At 47.4% G+C, this 18,218-nt stretch overlaps 1 protein-coding gene across 2 annotated transcripts in view; it reads right to left on the bottom strand.

Moving 5' to 3' along the window:
* The window catches only part of LOC138761656 (collagen alpha-1(XVIII) chain-like), a 290,964-nt gene that overhangs the window by 83,990 nt on the left and 188,756 nt on the right, over positions 1-18,218 (bottom strand). For both annotated transcript variants that reach the window (XM_069934180.1, XM_069934179.1), the window contains 6 exons: positions 15,356-15,400; positions 9,627-9,759; positions 4,712-4,779; positions 3,921-3,947; positions 3,231-3,401; positions 937-963 (listed from right to left, as the gene is read on the bottom strand). In XM_069934180.1, coding sequence (XP_069790281.1) covers positions 937-963; positions 3,231-3,401; positions 3,921-3,947; positions 4,712-4,779; positions 9,627-9,759; positions 15,356-15,400 — 471 coding nt within the window. The remainder of the gene's footprint in view (positions 1-936; positions 964-3,230; positions 3,402-3,920; positions 3,948-4,711; positions 4,780-9,626; positions 9,760-15,355; positions 15,401-18,218) is intronic.

Genomic DNA, 18,218 nt, shown 5'->3' with positions numbered 1-18,218 from the left:
CATAGTCTATCAGGGCATAAAATATAGGAGTTGGGACGATATCTCGCCATTTTACAAAACACTGGTTAGACCACACTTGGAGAATGGTGTGCAGCTGCAGTCACCACACTGCAGGACAGATGTGGCTGTGCTGGAGAGAGTACAGAAGAGATTAATCAAGACATGCAGCCTCACAGGAGAGAGAGGATCAGAATCTGAAAGCAGACAGGAGGAAGGCTGGGTATCTTTTCTTCTCCCACCGACACTGCTCGACCCGCTGCGTTCCTCCAGCAGCTTGTGTGTGGTTTCAGTGGGATGTTGGGTGGATGAAAACAGCTCAGCTGATGGAAAAGACTGAGCTTGTTTTCAGCCTGAAGCATGAAAGATGAAGGGGCTTCAGACTGTGAGCAGCTTTGGCAGGGTATGTAGTCTGAATCATTTTTTTTCCCCCAAGAAAGCATAGGTGAGAAGGAAGAGTTCCAAATGGGGATCTGATGGGGTAAGGTTTTTACACAGAGAATGATTGCTCCCAGGGGAGGTGGTGGAGTCACATACAATCACCTGTTTTATGGGACATTTAGACAGACACTTAAATAGGCAAAGCATGGAAGGAGATGGTCCTAATGTGGGAAAATGGTGCAGATGGATGAAAAGGTAAGGATGGATATGGGGAGGCTGAAGGGACTGTTTTTGTGCTGTACACATCCATAATTCTGGGACTGAAGATCTTTTAAGGGTGCAAGATAAACTGTGAAAGAGGTCAACTTTGGCTGCTCAAAAACATGGAATGTAAAAACAGAAAGATATATTCCTGATCTAATACTGCATTGGAATACTGTGCCCTACATAGATACACACGTACAGATACCGGCAAACATGTGTGTCCACACACATACAGGCAAACAGGTGCACACAGAAATACACACACACACACACCGTAAAAACCGAGTGACTCACCGGTTTCCCATCCTCGCCAGGGTCACCCTGCAACACAGACACAGAATAAATCAGTATCCCAGCATTCTGTAAATACATTTCAAACTCTCTACAGTGTTGAGCTAATGTGGGGGGGGACACACATCTGGAGCAGGCAAGTCCCTGGTGCAAGAGTTGGTCACTCAGCCTCTCACCCATCTTGGGCTACAGGAGAAAAAGTCCCTTGAACAAAACATTTTTTCCCCTGGATAAAAGCCATGCTAAAATTAAACCAACTCCTCGAGCTTGTCAGTTTGACTGCAGGTGCCTCAGTGAAAAGCTGGGGCACTGTACTGGGCTCCTCCTGCACCATGTGGTGTAAGGGAGACAGGGACATCATCAGCAAAGAGCAGAGGAGTCCACCTGTCCCTCATAGCAAGATCAATGGAGGATGAACTTTCATATACTCCCACACAATCACTAAGATAGCTTTACATTCATGAGCAATTATGCACACTGGGCATCCAGCTGCAGGAAGGTTGTCATTAAGCTGGAAAGGGTGCCAAGGGCTTATTGTGGGGCTCGACCAAGATGGCTATTCGCAGGTCGAGGAAGCAGGCGGTCGAAGGGGTGGGGCGAGCTGACTGCCTGCCCCTCTTTCGGAGTTGTGTTGAAGCAGGAGCACGCGGTGCCCGAGGGGAGGGTGGCCGAGTCCCAGTAACAGTGGAGCCTCCCAGGGGGTCGCATGTGTGGTTGATGATGAAAATCATGTTTAAATTTGATGTGCCATACTGGGTAATAGAGAGGCGGCTGTAATTACTGCTTCTCGCCGTTTTTTGCCACATGTTAATGATGGTCTTTAGCTGTAACTCTGTGTGTGTTTTGTGTCTTGTAATGTTGTAGTTTTCAATAAAGTTTGTATGTTACAAAAAAAGGTGCCAAAAAGATTCCCAAGGATGTTACCACAACTGGAAGCCTTGGTTTAAAAGGAAAGGCTGGATAAGCTGGGACTTTTCTCCCTGGAGCGTAGAGGCTGAGAGGTGACCTCAGCCTGAGGTGAACCGAGAAGTGACCTCAGTATAGAGGTTTATAAAATACTTACCTTCAAACTGGACAGGGTTGGTAGGTTACTTGGGTGTAATTGGGTGGCATGGGTTTCATGGGCCAGGAGGACTTTCTACTGTGCTGTATCATTAAAGAAAAGGGACAAGGTGAACCGTCACTATCTTTTTCTCCCAGGGTGACTAAAACTCAAGGGCTTTCCTATCACCCTGGCCACTTCAGGAGGAACTCTCCAAATTAGATGCCCAGTTGTTTAAAAACTGTTGAGGATCTGCATGGAGGACAGAGTGAAAAAGGACAGCACCTCAAAATCATCTTGCACCAGGGTGCGACATTGCTTGCAGTCACAGGACATCAATCACTTCGCTGACAAGAACAGATCAAACCACTTTCATAATTTCTATCTTCCTTTTTACTTTACGATCAAGGCCATGCTCACAGACCTGACTGAACCTCCATAAATCAGTTCATGTCTATGACAAGGTGGAAGGGAGCAAAGTGGTCCAGGTTTGGATAGATCCTCAACAGAAATTATAACCCCACCATGACCAGATCCAGCTAAAGCTGATGGACCAGCAGTGCTGGAACGTCGGGGTAGCAATAGAGTGATTGAGTAAACCAGCACTTGCTCCAACATCATGAAGGATCTCCATCACCTTGGGCATAATCTCTTTGCATCGCTACCTTCAGGCAAAAGGTACAGAAGCCTGAAGTCCAGCACCTCTAGGTTCAAGAGCAATTGTTTTTCAAACAGCGATCAGGCTCTTGAACCCTGACCCTAACCATATACTATTCCAGGACCACCCAAAGATGTCTGGGTTTTATAGCATCACTTTTTCTTTGCCCTACTGCAACTGTAAATATTTATTTTTCCTTGCATCTTTTTATTGTGCGGGAATTTAATTTATACTTATTGGTTGTTAGTGTATCTTATGGACCATGTGTGACTGCAGCAAACAAGATTTTGGTGCACCTGTACTTTTTACCTCTGTCTACAACAATAAACTCTTGTCTTTGTCATAAATGCAAGAAGAAGATCTCTTTTTCCAGAGACTTGCCTGACACTGGAGCAAAATCCAGTGCCTCTAAGGATAAACACACAAGGGGAGAAAGGAGTGGGAGAGAGTTGGTCTAGTTATACAAGCCACCGCACATGGTTGCTGAGCTGAAATTCTGGGTAACCACGGATCCCAATTCAATGCCTGTAGATTACTCTGATGACCATACAACAAAGCTTCATGAGACAACTGGGCAACACACTCTGGTCTACTCACCGGCTCGCCATCTCTCCCAGGAGGGCCAGAAGGCCCTTGAAGCCCAAGGCCCTGATCCAATGCAAATCCGTCCCCGCGTTCCCGGATCGTTGCCAGGGGACCTGGAGGCCCTGGGATGCCTGGATCTCCCTTCTCCCCCTTGGGCCCTCGATATCCAAATCCAGCTGTGCCCTAATTTTGTTTTGGATGTGGGGGGGGGGGGGGCGTCAAGGGAGGAGAGAAACAGGAGACATCGCTGATTGATTGTCTAGTTTTAGACCAAGAACAGAGCCATCTCCACTCCCCTTGATTGCTGCTGTGTCCTCCTTCCCTTCTGCACCTATTACCTCCTGCCTGCGGGTCTGTGCTCCTCCCCACCATCTGTTCAGGTGCCTGCCTACATTTTGTCATACCTTGATGAAGAGCTCAAGCCCGAAATGTTGGCTATGTATCTTTAACTCTGCTATATAGGGTACACTGTTTGATCAGCTGAATTTCTAAAGTGTTGTGTTTTTACCCTGGTTAGAGAAGGCAGCTCATCACCATCTTCCCAAGGGCATTTAGAGAGGGGCAATTAAATGTTGGCTCAGCGTGGGACAGCCAAGTCCCTAGAATGAGTTAAAAAAAGGGTCAGAGCAGGGAGAGAGGCCCAGAGTGCAGATGCTAATAGGGTGGGATAATTCTGGGGCAATAGAAGTGTTCTGACTCTACCTTTTCTCCAGGATCACCTTTATCGCCCTGCAGAGGGAGAAGCAGAGAAGAACCAACATCAGACAAACATCCATCAACTTACCCAGTTCAGCCTCAGTCCCATGCAGAGTGCCACATGCCACAGAAACAACCCGGTTCGAAGCTTAAAACCTGCAGCCTGTTTGTTAAATTGATGAGTTTCTCCATGTTTGCAGTGGAGAGGGTGGTGTGTGCCTCTCAGCAGGGAAGGTGACGGCGAGATGTAATCAAGGTGTTTAAAATTATGAAGCGGTTCCAGGATTTGGTCAAACAGTTTGGGCCAATGGACGGGAGACGTGGGCCTAAAATGAATGAGCAACTTGAACCAGAGGAATTCTTCCATGTTATGGGAGGGGAGTCCGACATCAGAGAAGGCAGGGGTCACAGATCTCTGAAGGGTTGATGGATAAAGGGCAGTGGGGTTGGGGGGCTGGGATTGGGTCAGAGAGCTCGTGCTGGAGGGATGGCCTGATTACAAAGGCAGGAGTCCAGAGGCAACCGTAAGGTCTTCATAGGTGGAGATGGAGAAGGTGGAGATCAGTCTGTGGAGCAGAGGAAGGTGAGCAACTCCACTGGAGAAGGGCAACAACTTGATGTTCTCGTGGATGGTCTAATGGTCGCATGAACCCACTTGTGAAAGGTTGCCGGGATGTGATAGGCCGTCCTCAGGAGGTGCTCATCGGGAAGAGCAAGGCCACGATCGAGGCCACATGGTAGCGGCCACAGGGACTGGTGGTCATATCATTGGGTGGCTGCTTCTGCCAACTCCCTACCTTCTCTCCCTTAGCACCAGATGCCGGACCAACGTTCTCCTTCAAACCATGGGTCTCCTGGCTCCTGCCTGCAAGAGGGGTGGATGGGGGAGAGGGGAAGGGAATTGAAGGACAGCCAGTCAGGGTCAGTGAATGTGTGAGTGTGCCAGTGGGGAGTGTGTCGGTGGGGAGTGTGTCAGTGGGGAATGTATCGATGGGGAGTGTGTCAGTGGGGAATGTTTCTGTGGGGAGTGTGTCGGTGGGGAATGTATCGGTGGGGAGTGTGTCAGTGGGGAATGTGTCAGTGGGGAGTGTGTCGGTGGGGATTGTGTCAGTGGGGAGTGTGTCAGTGGGGAGTGTGTCGGTGGGGAATATGCCGGTGGGGAGTGTGTCTGTGGGGAGTGTGTCGGTGGGGAGTATCTCGGTGGGGAATGTGTCGGTGGGAAGTGTGTTGGTGGGGAGTGTGTCAGTGGGGGAATGTATCAGTGGGGAATGTGTCAATGGAGAGTGTACCAGTGGGTAGTGTGCCAGTAGGGAATGTGCCAGTGCAGAATGTGCCTGTGGGGAGTGTGCCAGTGGGGAGTGTGTCAGTGGGGTGTGTGTCTGTGGGGAGTTTGTCAGTGGGGAGTGTGTCAGTGGGGATTGTGTCATTGGAGAGTGAGCTGCTGGTGTATCAGCGAGACGTGCAGTCTGAGTGTGCTTGTTGGTGTTTCATTGTGGAGTGTGTAGTCTTGTGAGTGTGCCCATTTGTGGACAGTGATGCACCCACATCACGCACTGCTTGGTCATATGATGTTCCACATGGTCTAGGACACATGCAGACACACAAACGTGCTATGGTAGACACACGTGAAAAGTTTACACACACGGCGCATTTTCACACACACAAATGCACAGTATTTACAAACAAGTACACAAACCCATGTAATATTTACACAAGCATACACATGCCAACATTTTCAACACATGCAGGCAATGTTTATGCACAAATTGCAACATTTTCTTAAGTGCACACACAGACACATACACTCACCACCATCACACAAACATACACACAGACACACAACCACATATACACACATGCACGCTCATGCACACACACATGGAAAGACAGACACACATGCACAGACATACATATACAAGACACATACATTGACTACTTAATGTGGCTGCCTGTTGTGTAACCATCCTTCTACCACTGGATGGCGCTGTCACCCAGAGGATGACTCTGTTGGATCTCAATGGCTGCAGATTCCTGGCACGCTCTTCTCTGCCCTGCTATCAGTTGCATGCAGCCAAGCCACTCTCTGCAACCTTATGGGCCAGCAGCTGGTATCTCATGGCTTCAGGGACCCAGATTCAATCCCAACCTCCGCCCTTGACGTGTGGACTTTTGCCCCTTCTCCCCGTGACCACATGGGTTTCCTCTGAGTGCTCCGATTTTCCACCCAAAAGGCTTGCAGAGTCGTCAGTTAATTGGCCACTGTAAATGCACCCTCAGGTTCAGGTGGGGGCAGGAGAAACAGTGTGGCGTGGAATTGGGTGAGGGCTTACATTGATTCAGCAGGCTGAATGGCCTCATACATCAGAAGGAAATAGAAGAACTCCAGATCAGGTTGGATCCCCCAACTATTGGCATTTTTACACAGAAACAGCTGAATTATTCAAAAACAAATTAGTATACATTCCTCGGGTGTGATCTGATGTGGTCGTTTACACAGGACCACTTTTACACAGCCTTCTTGTGTTGCAGAGTTTGTCGGAGGGTGACGTGAGTGGACCCTCTGACAAGCGTGGGTGGACGTCGACTTGGATGTGCAACATACGTCCGATGCACATCGTCAGCACGTGGACATCGTAAATGATGTATTAATTAGGCCCATTTCTTATGGAGTGGCTGCGATCATTTTAGACTGTAGCCTCTTGGTAAAAATATGCAGGGATACCAGTGGAAAAATTACGGGGTGGAATTTATGTAATAGATTCTGTCTCAACATTTTTATGCTACCACCGGAGAAGAACATTTCCTAAAATGTTCTGTTCTTCAGCGGCTGTGTAAAAGCGGCTCACAATTGCTTCAACAAATGATTTCTGTCCCTGAAAGGCTCTGATCAGTTGCCTGTTGATCTCCATATGTTGCCTCACAGCCAATCAGAAACACAATCAAACCTTGAAGAAGGGCTCAGGCCCGAAACGGCGGTAATCTATCTTTTGGGGTGTCAGTAAGTGGAGAATGTATCGGTGGGGAGTGTGTCAGTGGGGAATGTATCAGTGGGGAGTGTGCCAGTGGGGAATGTATCGGTGGGGAGTGTGTCAGTGGAGAATGTATCGATGGGGAGAGTGTATGTTTACTGACACACTCCCCACTGGCATACTCCCCACCGACACACTCCCCACTGACACACTTCCCACGTGGAGCTGCACGGTTAGTGCAATGCTGTTACTGTGCCAGCGACCGTGGTTTGATTCTTGCGCTGTCTGGAAGGACTTTTCCCTGTGTCTGCGTGGGTTTTCCCCAGGGGCTTGGGTTTCGTCCCATCATTTGAAACGTACCAGGGGCTGTAGGTTAATTGGGTGCAATTGGCCAGCAGAGGTTCATGGGCCGACAGGATCTGTTACCGTGCTGTATGTCTAAATTTAAAAATTAAAAAATAAATTACATTTACCTCCTCTAGGCGCTGCGAGATCCTCCAGCATCTCTTTGTTTTTACTACAATCACAGCATCTGCGGACTTTCTCATTTTACTCCAAGCAAACACAGCAAATGGCACTTACATAGCAAGATCCCAATGAGAGCAAAATTGCGAACCAATCAGATAATTTGCGTGAATAAAGTGGATTGAGGGATTTTTTAAAATAAAAACATTTAATTCTCGAGGAACTCAGCTGGTCTCGCAGCGTCCATAGGAGGTAAAGATATATGGTTGACATTTCAGGCCTGAGCCCTTCCTCAAGGTATGAGTCATAAAAAGACAGGTGTCTGTATTAAAGGAATGGGGTGAAGGGAAGAATGAGAGGGGGAGGAATACAGACCAACAGACAAAAGGGGTTAATTTAATATGATAAGAGGACAGGGGAGAGGGAGAGAGAGGAAATGGAAAAGGGATTTCAACTGGACTTTCAACAGGAGAATGGCTTTGAAGCATTGCAAAGGAGGGCTGTGAACTTACAGCTGAGATGAGGCTGAGATGAGGCATGGATGTTTCATAGAAGAGGGAGAGACAGTGTGTGGGTGTAGGAGAGAGAAAGATGGAGGGGGTTATTAGAGAGTGAGGGGGAGAAAAGGAGAGGGGAGAAATAAAGGGAAAGATTAAGGGAGGATGGAGCGGGGTACGGAAAGGTAGGAAAATGGAGAGGGGAGGAAACAGGAGAGGGAGACAGTGAGGGGAAGGAAAAGGGAAAGAGCAAAGGGGAGGGAGGGAAGGAAACAGAGAGGAAAAGAGAGGAAGATGAAAAGGGGAGGGGAGAGACAGGTGGGAGGGAGGGAGAGAGAGAAAAAAGAGGGAGAATGAGGGGAGAGGGGGAGGGAGAGGAGAGGAGGGAAGGACAGAGGAGAGAAGGGGAGGGAAGGGAGGGGAGAGAGGGGGGAGGGGGAGCGAGGGAGAGAGAGAGAGAGAGAGAGAGAGAGAGAGAGAGAGGAGATGGGGTGTTGGGATGGAAAGAGTGAAACAGGGCAAGTGGTGGATGAAGCAAAGAAGAAATCCAAAATCCATTGTTGCCTAATCCACCATAATCTGCAGGAGGGAAATGCTTGTTTTCTGAAGTAATCTTTTAATCCCTGAGAGCTGGAGCAGTTGAACAAGCACAACTGTTGTTTCCATAGTCCGGCCAAAATGAAATGGTTTGCGGCAGATGTTCCAGTATTTGACCAACATGGAACGTATGGAGAAAGAGTTGGTGGCAGCCAGCCTCCCAGCAGCCAATCTGGTGCCTTTGACTGAAACCCCACAGTTGGGTCTCGGGTAAACATTCCAGTGGGTTCCCCTTTCTGGGTGGCAACATTAAATATTCAGCATTTCTGCTCTCCAAAGAGGCATAGAGCATACCATGGAGAAATTTGATTTCCCTGTGATCTTGGCAGTAATTACTCCTCAACCAACAAAACCCAGTTAATTGGGCATTCGTGGGATCGTGCTGTGTACCAGCACCCTTGTGCTGGGGTTCGTATGGGTGCTCCTCACAGTAACATCGAACACCACAAAATACACCATTGGGTTGAGTAAAGGTCAGCAAAGATTGTAAAGAGATCATCACTCTCACATCCAGCAGGTTGGCTCAGTGAAACCACTCACAGCTCGGGAAGGTGTGTGCGTGTCTGTGTGAACACCCACACTCTCCCCATACACCCTCCTCACTCTCACAAAGACACCATCCCCACACTGGAACCCACCTCCCTACCCCCATCACTCCCCACCCCCACCCTGGGACCCACCCCCACCTCACCTCCCCACCCTACCTCCCCATCCTGGGACCCACCTCCCCTCACCCCCACCCCGGGACCAACTTCTCCCCCTCCCCCACCCCCACCCCCCACTCGCAGCCTGGCACCTACCTCCTCCCATGCCAGGACCCACCCCATCCCACCTCCACCTTGGTAAGCCTCCCCTCCCCTATCCCCTCCCCAGGACCCCAGCACGCATACACATACACACACAACACATGCATTCATATGAACACGCACATGCACATATACAAACACAGAGACAAATATATACACAAACATACATGCAGACAGTCTGCATACACATATATTGGCTGACACACAGTCGTTCACGCACACACACAGGTGCATACACTCCTGCATAAACATTTACACACATTCCTGCATATAAACACTCACGTGCACACACTTTTGTAATTAGAAGTGTGCACACACAAATGCCCCTGCACCACACAGGGATATGGCAGTCTCGGAGACAGCACCACAATGTCCTACCTCGCTCCCCCAGGGACACATCTGTCCATCGGATGGTCTCGTGGCCAGGTCGCAGAGGCCCAGCTGTTTCCCTGCTCATGGGTGGTGGATGAACTGGTTGATGCTCAAGATGGGGATATGAAGGAGGAGTCACCTGTACAAGATCTAGTATCAGCATGGGGAAATGAGGCAGGGGCACCCAGTCACCTCGCTGCCCGTGAACAAGCGCCAGCTAATCCCTTCCAATGCTGGGTTGTATCACCATCAGGAATCCTCAACTCCACCAGTTCCATGCTAGGCCTTACCCTTCACTCAACAAGAGGCATCAAGCTCCAGCAACCCCTCCCCCGGTCCCACCAGCACCTTCCCGGTCCCACCAAACCCTCCCCCGATCCCACCAATGCTCCCCCGGTCACTCCAACACCTCCCTGGCCCCATCAGCACACCCCCTTCCCTGGCTGCACCAACATCCACATCTTCACACCCCCTCACACCCCCCCAACCCACTCCTTGCTTTTTAAGTGGGATGCTGTTCCCAGGAATGTGGCTGCAGGGTTTGGGAATCCAAGTGAGGTGCTGCCTCCAGAAGGCAGTCAGCACCATAATTGACTCCCTTCACGTTGGTCTCAGCCACTGCTAACTTTGGGCAGAGGACCAGCAGCTCCAGGTTTAGGAATGGCTTCTTTCCAACAGCTATCAGGCTCTTTAAGCTCCCCTTATTCCATTCATCACCTCTCCAATACCACAAAAGCACCGTCTCCACAGTTGGGAACATCACTTTATTTTCCCTGTTTAATGCAGGTTTGGCGGATTGCAAACGTGGTTCCGCTGTTTAAAAAGGCCTCAAGGTGTAGGCCAAGCAATTATCGGCCAGCAAGTTTGACATCGGTGGTGGGGAAACAAATGGAAGGTACTCTTAGGGATAATATGTATAAATATCTGGAGAAGCAGGGATTGATCAGAGACACCCAACATGGGTTTGTGAGAGGAAAGTCGTGTTTGACAAATCTTGTTGTATTTTCTGAAGAAGTGACTAGCAATGTTGATGAAGGTAGAGCAGTTGACATGGTCTATTTGGATTTCAGTAAGGCTTTTGATAAGGTTCCGCAAAAAGGTTAATGAGGAAGGTTCGGTCACTAGGGATTAATATAGAGATAGTCAGATGGGTTCAACGGTGGCTAGAAGAAAGGCACCAGAGACTCATGGTGGACAAATGCCTGTCAGGATGGAGGTTGATGATGAGCGGTGTGCCACAGGGCTTGGTGTTGGGTCCTTTGTTGTTTGTCATTTATATTAATGATTTAGATGACAGGGTGGTAAATTGGGTGAGTAAATATGCAGACGAAACAAAAATAGGGGGAGTTGTGGATAGTGAGGAGGGTTTTCGTGGATTGCAGAAGGATTTGGACTACTTGGAAGAGTGAGCTGAAAGGTGGTTGATGGAGTTTAATGTAGATAAGTGTGAGGTGCTTCATTTTGGAAAGAATAACCAAAATAGGACATATGCAGTGAAGGGGAGAGCACTGAGGAATACAAAGGAACAGAGGGATCTTGGAATAACAATTCATCATTCCTTGAAGGTGGATTCCCATACAGATAGGGTGATGAAGAAGGCTTTTGGTATGCTGGCCTTTATAAATCATAGCATAGAATATAGGAGCTGGGAGGTGGTGTTGAGACTTTTTAAGGCATTGGTGCAGCCAAGTTTGGAATATTGTATGCAGTTCTGGTCTCCAAATTATAGGAAGGATATAAATAAGGTAGAGAGGGTGCAAAGAAGGTTTAGTAAAATGCTGCCTGGATTGCAGTATCTAGAATACAAAGAAAGACTGAGTAGTCTGGGACTTTATTCAATGGAGCGTAGAAGGTTGAGAGGGGATATGATAGAGTTATTTAAAATTATGAAGAAATAGACAGAGTAGATGTGAATAGGCACTCTCCCCTGAGGGTAGGGGAGATTGGAACAAGGGGTCATAAGTTAAGAGTTAGGGGGCAAAACTTTAGAAGTAATATAAGAGTATGCTTCTTCACTCAGAAGTGTGGTGGCTGAGTGGAATGACCTTCCAGAAGAGGTAGTTGCGGCAGGGCAAATTTTGTCATTTAAGATGAGTACATGACGTGAGGGGGTTGGAGGGTTATGGGCAGGGAGTAGGTAGGTGGAACTAAGAGTAAAGAGGTGTTGATGAGGCTCTATGGGACACTGGTGAGACCTCAATTGGAGAACTGTGTGCAGTTTTGGGCCCCCTATCTTAGAAAGGATATGATGTTGTTGGAGATGGTGCAGAGGAGATTTACTAGGATGATTCCCAGAATGCAAGGACTAATGTACGAGGAGCATTTGGCAGCTCTTGGGTTGTATTCATTGGAGTATAGGAGAATGAGAGGAGATCTTATAGAGGCATTTTGTATTTTGAAATGTTTAGGTAAGGTGGATGCAGGTAAGATGTTGCCCTTGGTGGGGTCATAGTCTGAAAATTAGAAGCTATCTATATAAAACAGAGATTAGGAAGAATTTCTTTAGTCACAGGGTCGTGGATCTGTGGAACTCACTGCCGCATACAGCAGTGGAAGCCAGATCACTAGGAGTATTTAAACAAGAAATAGACAAGTATCTCATTAGTGAGGGCATCAAGGGATATAGGGAAAAGGCCAGAAATTGGAACTAATGTAGAGTAGTGTAGATTTACGGAACAGACTTGATGGGCCTAAAGGCCTGCTTCTGTCCTTTGTCTTGTGATCTTGTGAACTAGTTGGAGTTTCATGTAAATCAGTGCGGACTAGAAGGGCGTAATTGTTATATGGTTATTATCTATCCATGTTTTATATTTATTATCTTTTTTTAAATTTAATTTACTGTATCGTTTCTTTTCCCCCATGAACTCCCTGCTTGGCTGCAGCAAGGAAGAATTTTGGTGCCCATGTACAATGTATATGACAATAAACTCATTGTCATCTTGAACATGATGCAGATTTGGATTCACAGAGGCCATTGTTGCAGCTGATGGAAGCAGTAAAGCCGGCCCAGCCAGACACTGTGCATGGCACACCCCAGCGGGTCATTTAGACCTGTCCGGTTAACCGTGTCACAGGCACAGAGAGGGAGCTCAGAACTCCAGTGATAGGCCCTTCTCTGGGACCACTCAAAGATGCATCTGCACTATCGTAACATCACACGTGTTCGACAACCATTTATCTTTTTACATTTATAGTTTCTATTGCATTAAGTGCAACTGTGAATATTTATCTATCCCTTTATCATTTTTCAGGGTGTGTTTTATATCATTGTTTGTTGGAGTATTTTAGGAACCTGTTGCTGCAGCCAGCAAGAATCTCCCTGCAAGCTCAGGTTGCCAGTGGTTTGGACTGGACTCTGTGTAGCTGCAGAGGCTGCAGAAGCACTGGAGGTGAATCTAGGTGACCCGGGAGGGGGGGATGGTGGGGGGTTGGTCTCTCTTTTGCTTCTCTCTCTCTGACTGTAAGTTTGACTGTAAGAGGCACTTAGGTGATTCCTTCCAGAGGCAAATCTGTCTGCCCAGGCAAAAAAAAAATTTCATGTAATATGTAACACTGTTTTATTACTATGATAATAAATTAAATCTTGAAGTTGTACATTGTACTTATGCGTAAGGCAATAAACTCTCATCAACATCATTCAACATAAACGTTGTCCTCGGCCATGTAGCGTGTTTGTGCAATGGACCTAGGACAACGAATTTCTGGGAATCCTTCTTTGTGGTTTGTACACAGAATAGCTGTCATCTTTTCTTAATTCAGGAAAGGGGCAGCACAGTTAGCGTATCAGTTAGCGCAACGCTGTTACAGCGCCAGTTCGAATCTGGTGCTGTCTGTAAGGGGTTTGTACGTCCTCCCCATGTCTGCATGGGTGTCCTCCGGGTGCTCCAGTTTCCTCCCACCCTTCAAATCGTACTGGGATTGTAGGTCAATAGGTGCAATTGGGCAGCAAGGGCTTGTGGGCCTAAAAGGGCCTGTTACAGTGCTGTATGTCTAAATTTAATTTAAAATTTAAACTTGCTGGAGGAACTCAGCAGGTCAGGAAAGGAGAGCAATAGGCAGCCCCAGCCCATCAATGGGGAAACTTGTAACAAAGTGGTGTGCCATGGGAAGAATTAGCACTCTGTGGCATGTGAAAGTGGAAAAGATAATCCACATCTAGAAGTTTGCAGAATCCAACAGTTTCTAATAATATTCAGTAAGGTGTTAGGAGGGGAAGGAATGCAGAACGAGAAAGGGACGGCAGTGTCAAAAATCACCACTAATGGAAATCTCCTCCCCCGTGCGGAGAGTGTCTTCAGTGGCTGGAGAAAAATTGATGAGAATTCTAGCCCTCAGCCAATTCAAGGGTAACGACAGAGATAGCAAAAAACAGACAGACCCCCAGTCCACAACTAAAGGAGAGCTGACTCCATAAGAAAGCCGCCAGCTCTCCGTCCGCTTGTTTCAGTCAAGCACTAGACCAGATGTTCTGTTCAATGCCAGAAGAATCTGTGAAAATCACTGCAAATCCAGATCATTCCAGCTTGCAGCACTGTGTTGCAGATTTAAGCACAGCTTTAGAGGGAGATGGGCAGTTCATGCTGCATTCTTCCCAGCTTGAATTCAGAGAGCTTGGAGAAGGACTCGAAGCTCACTGTGGTGCATTGAGACAAGCATCTGCAGCCAAAGCCTCAGTGACTACAAAGCCGGGGACGAGCCACATTAGCAGCTGGACAACAGCTCGAAATAAGTGACACTGACATCTTTCAATGAGAAAAGGCAGGAGGTTGGGGGGTGGTTGTTCAAAACAGAACTAGCGCATTGGATTAGAGCCTTTTGTTTACAAAAGGCAAAGATTTTAGGATGTTTCAAAGGGTGGGTTATGTATGGGGACAGAATGTTCAGGGAAAGATGAGGCCAAGGGAGTTGCTCAGGTAGGGCGGGGGAATCCAGAGGAACTTGGGGTATTAATTTTAATTTAATTTAGACATACTGCATGGTAACAGGGTCTTCCAGCCTGTGAGTCCATGACGCCTAAATACAGCAAATAATGTACAACCCAGTATGTTTTGAAGGGTGGGAGGAAACCGAAGCACCCTGAGGAAACCCATGCAGACATAGAGAGAACGTACCAACTCCTTACTGAGAGTGCTGGATTCAAACCTGGGTCACTGGCACTGTAACAACATTGCGCTAACAGCTACACTAACTGTGCTGCCCTTTTCTGCATTGAGGAAAGATGACAGCTGTTCTGTGTGCAAACCAGAAAATACGAACTCTATTTTGCTTCTCTTTCTCTGATTGTTAAGGTCACTGGACAATGCTAGTGGAAACTCTTTGTGTGCCTTTACAGCAAACAAAAGTTGATGTGTTTCAGGTATTTTGTGTATTACAGTAAAACCTCTGGTATCCATCGCCCATTGGGTACCGGATAGTAAATTTTCCAGTTGCTTGAGATTGCATGGATTGGTGAACTGACCACTAGGGGGCACCAATTTTAAACTTTTGTATTTTTTACCTATTTATTTTCTGTGCCTTATTTCGACAGTTGCTCGTATTCTGGATAACAGGGATTTTACTGCAGTATATTACAATAAAGGAATCTTCAATCAATACTTTTTGGCCTGTTGCTGTACTGTCTGATTCTACAATGGGTAGAAGATATGAACCACATCCTGGAGACCCTTGCCGGGGTAGCTCTGCTTTTGCATTCTGCACCTCACTCAGCCATCAGCGTCACCAATGGTCTCCCTTACCGTTTGAAATCTTCTTCCGTATCCGCTCCCAAAATCTCCAGAAGCCTACAGAAGCAGAAAGAAAAGAATCAGAATTGATGGTGGATCAACACTGCTGAATCCAAGCCCACCGTGTGAAGAAACCTGCTGTCAAAATTTCTCAGCAAGTGATTGACGGGATTGCAAATAGCCCAACGTTTTCGGAAGTCTACACTCACTTCAGGGAGGCCAAGTAGTTACTGTGGCAAATGGCTGACTCTGTTCTTCAGGTGGGCCGCTGAAGGCCTTAACATTGACAACAGTCTACATGCCATGGCAGAGACAAGATGAAAGGTTGGATAGCACGGGGGATGTTTGCTTATCTAATGCAGGGCTGAGCCCTGAACAGGTCAAATCATTCTTATTTCTCCTTCTCTTTCCCCTTCCCTACCCTCCCTACCTGCCCATCATCCACTCCTCCTTTCTCCCTCTAGCTCCCCCACCCCCTTCCTCCCACCAGAGTGGAGTCTCCCTACCCCCACCACACCCCACTCCATCAACATGATCTATCAGGATCATTATTTGAAAAGGGCACACAAAATCATCAAGGACCCCTTGTACCCCATCTTTCAGCTGCTCCCGTCAGTGAAGAGATATAGAAGTATCAGAGCCTGCAGCACCAGGCTGAGGAACAGCTTCTTCCCACGGGCAGTGAGAATGCTGAAAGACCAAAGGAACGGCTCACACTAACCATCTGAGATGCTCATAGTCATGAAACAATATTGATTTGTATATATGAATGCTTGTCGTGCATATGCATTGTTTGTCTGTATGTGTGTAATATCTGGTTGTGTGTCCGAGGTTGTGTGTTTCATTAGGTTGTACTTGTACAGTCAGGTGTCAATAAATGACTTGACTTGAGAATGCACCTTTCTCACCCCTCTGCCCCTTTCACCTCTCAGCTCATTACTATCCCCTTCCAACTGTATTCACCGAATACCTGCCAGCCTGTTGCTACTCTCCCACCAACCCACCCATCTTTTTATTCGGATGCCCACTTGGTTTTTGCTTTTCGTGATCAAGGATTTTCAGCCCGAAACGTCAACTCTTACCTTCCGCGGATGCTGCCTGACCTGCTGAGCTCCTTCTGCACTTACATTGTGTGTTAATCTCAGATTTTCTTTCCCAAATGAACCTGAGTTTATCACACTCCTGGTAGATTATCCAGGAGTTTGCTGCACTGGTACAAGGGGTGTGTATTGCATCAGGTATGGAATGGTAAGTGTCGAGTTTGGAATGGACCTGTAGGCTGAGTGCCTACGATGCTCAGTACTGTGAAGATGACTCTGTTTGAACCTCAGACGACTGGGTGCTCACAACACCTTTAGAATGTGTCACCCCTTGTCAGTCCTGGGGTAAAGCAGAAACCTGGGACCTCTTGTCTGTGCTGGACTACTCAATGTCAAGACCATAGGGCCAGACCACCATCCTTAAAGAGCTGGACTCCCCAGTGACGTGGGGGGTAGAGCCACTGCCTACCAGCACACTGGAGACCCTCGGTTCGATCCCTGCCTCTGGTTCCGTCTATGGCGTTGAAGCTCGCAACTTCTCATGCTCTGACCATTTCCCAAAGATGTGCAGCACAGTTGGTGAAGTGGCCATTGTGAACTGCCCCTCGTATGTGGGTGGGCAGCAGAATCTGAGGGGTGGGGGGCAGCTTGGATTGGATGACTCCAAAAGTAGGCGGAACTAGATAACAATGCCAAATTTCAACCGAGTTGGGACTAGAGTGGGTTGGAGGGACGCATTTGTAGTTGGCAGTAAAGGGGAGAGCCAAAACATTAAATAGACATTATCCTAATTCCAGCAACTTTGCCTGAGGAATCCAATTCCATTCGAGTACACATGGTCCCAATTTTCCGATGCTCCGACTTACAAATTTTCAAAATTAGGATGGTTTGAATCTGTACTTTTGATTTCAAGTTCTGATGCGTTCCCACGCTTGCGGTATGCTGCACGCAACCCTGGCGTGACTGTGGGCAATAGCAGCATCACGTGAGAGTAGTGTATGGCATATTCTCTCGTGATGAGCAGTCTCTGAATCCAACATTCAACATGTTATACTCAACATTTAATTATTAAAATGGTAGGGGCAGTATTCTTTTTCAGGTTACGATTTTTTTGACTTACGATGGGAGTGCCAGAACAGAAGTTGAGGAGTCCCTGTACCGTTGCACATTACGATGGGGACAAAAGTGAGGCAAACTACTGACGTTTATCTTTGATGTTTGGCACCGCTGTTCGACTGCAGTTTGCTGAGAGAACAAGCAAGGTCAAGTCGATTGAACTTTCACTCAGGAAATTCCTCAATTAATTGTAAAACAGCTGCTGATACTGGAGATTTGAGATTAAACAAAAATAAAAATGATGGAACTGTTTAGTGAGACAGGCAGCATCTGTGGTGGTGGGGGGGGGGTGGGGGGAGAATGAGCAGAGACAACAGTTGAGGACAGAGTCAGAGTGAAAGATTGCCAGCCTGCAACATTAATTCTGTTTCCCCCACCATAGATGCTGCCTGATCTAGCATTTTCTATTCCTATTAACTTCTGGTGGCCTGTGTATGGTGACGCTGATCCTCTCCCTTGTGCATTCAATGTAATGTCCGAGCATCTGTTTTCCAGTCACCCCACAGTTATTGCAAAACCAAGAGGTAACGAACAGGGTTAATTTTCGTGAGGAATTGAGATTGGTACAGAGAAGCAGTTGGTCTTGTCTGTAAATTTTGCTGTTGGCACTCATTATATTGGTCATTTGACATTTTGGGCATGAAGTGATGTCATTGAAACTCACAATATAAATCTACAACTCACAAAGAGAATTGGGCACTCTCTGTTCTTAATGTATT

The sequence above is a fragment of the Narcine bancroftii genome, chromosome 4 (assembly GCF_036971445.1).
Source record: "Narcine bancroftii isolate sNarBan1 chromosome 4, sNarBan1.hap1, whole genome shotgun sequence".
NCBI classification, from domain to species: Eukaryota; Metazoa; Chordata; class Chondrichthyes; order Torpediniformes; family Narcinidae; genus Narcine; species Narcine bancroftii.
The sequence above is the reverse complement of the archived record's forward strand: the minus strand, read 5'-3'. Positions and strand labels throughout refer to the sequence as shown.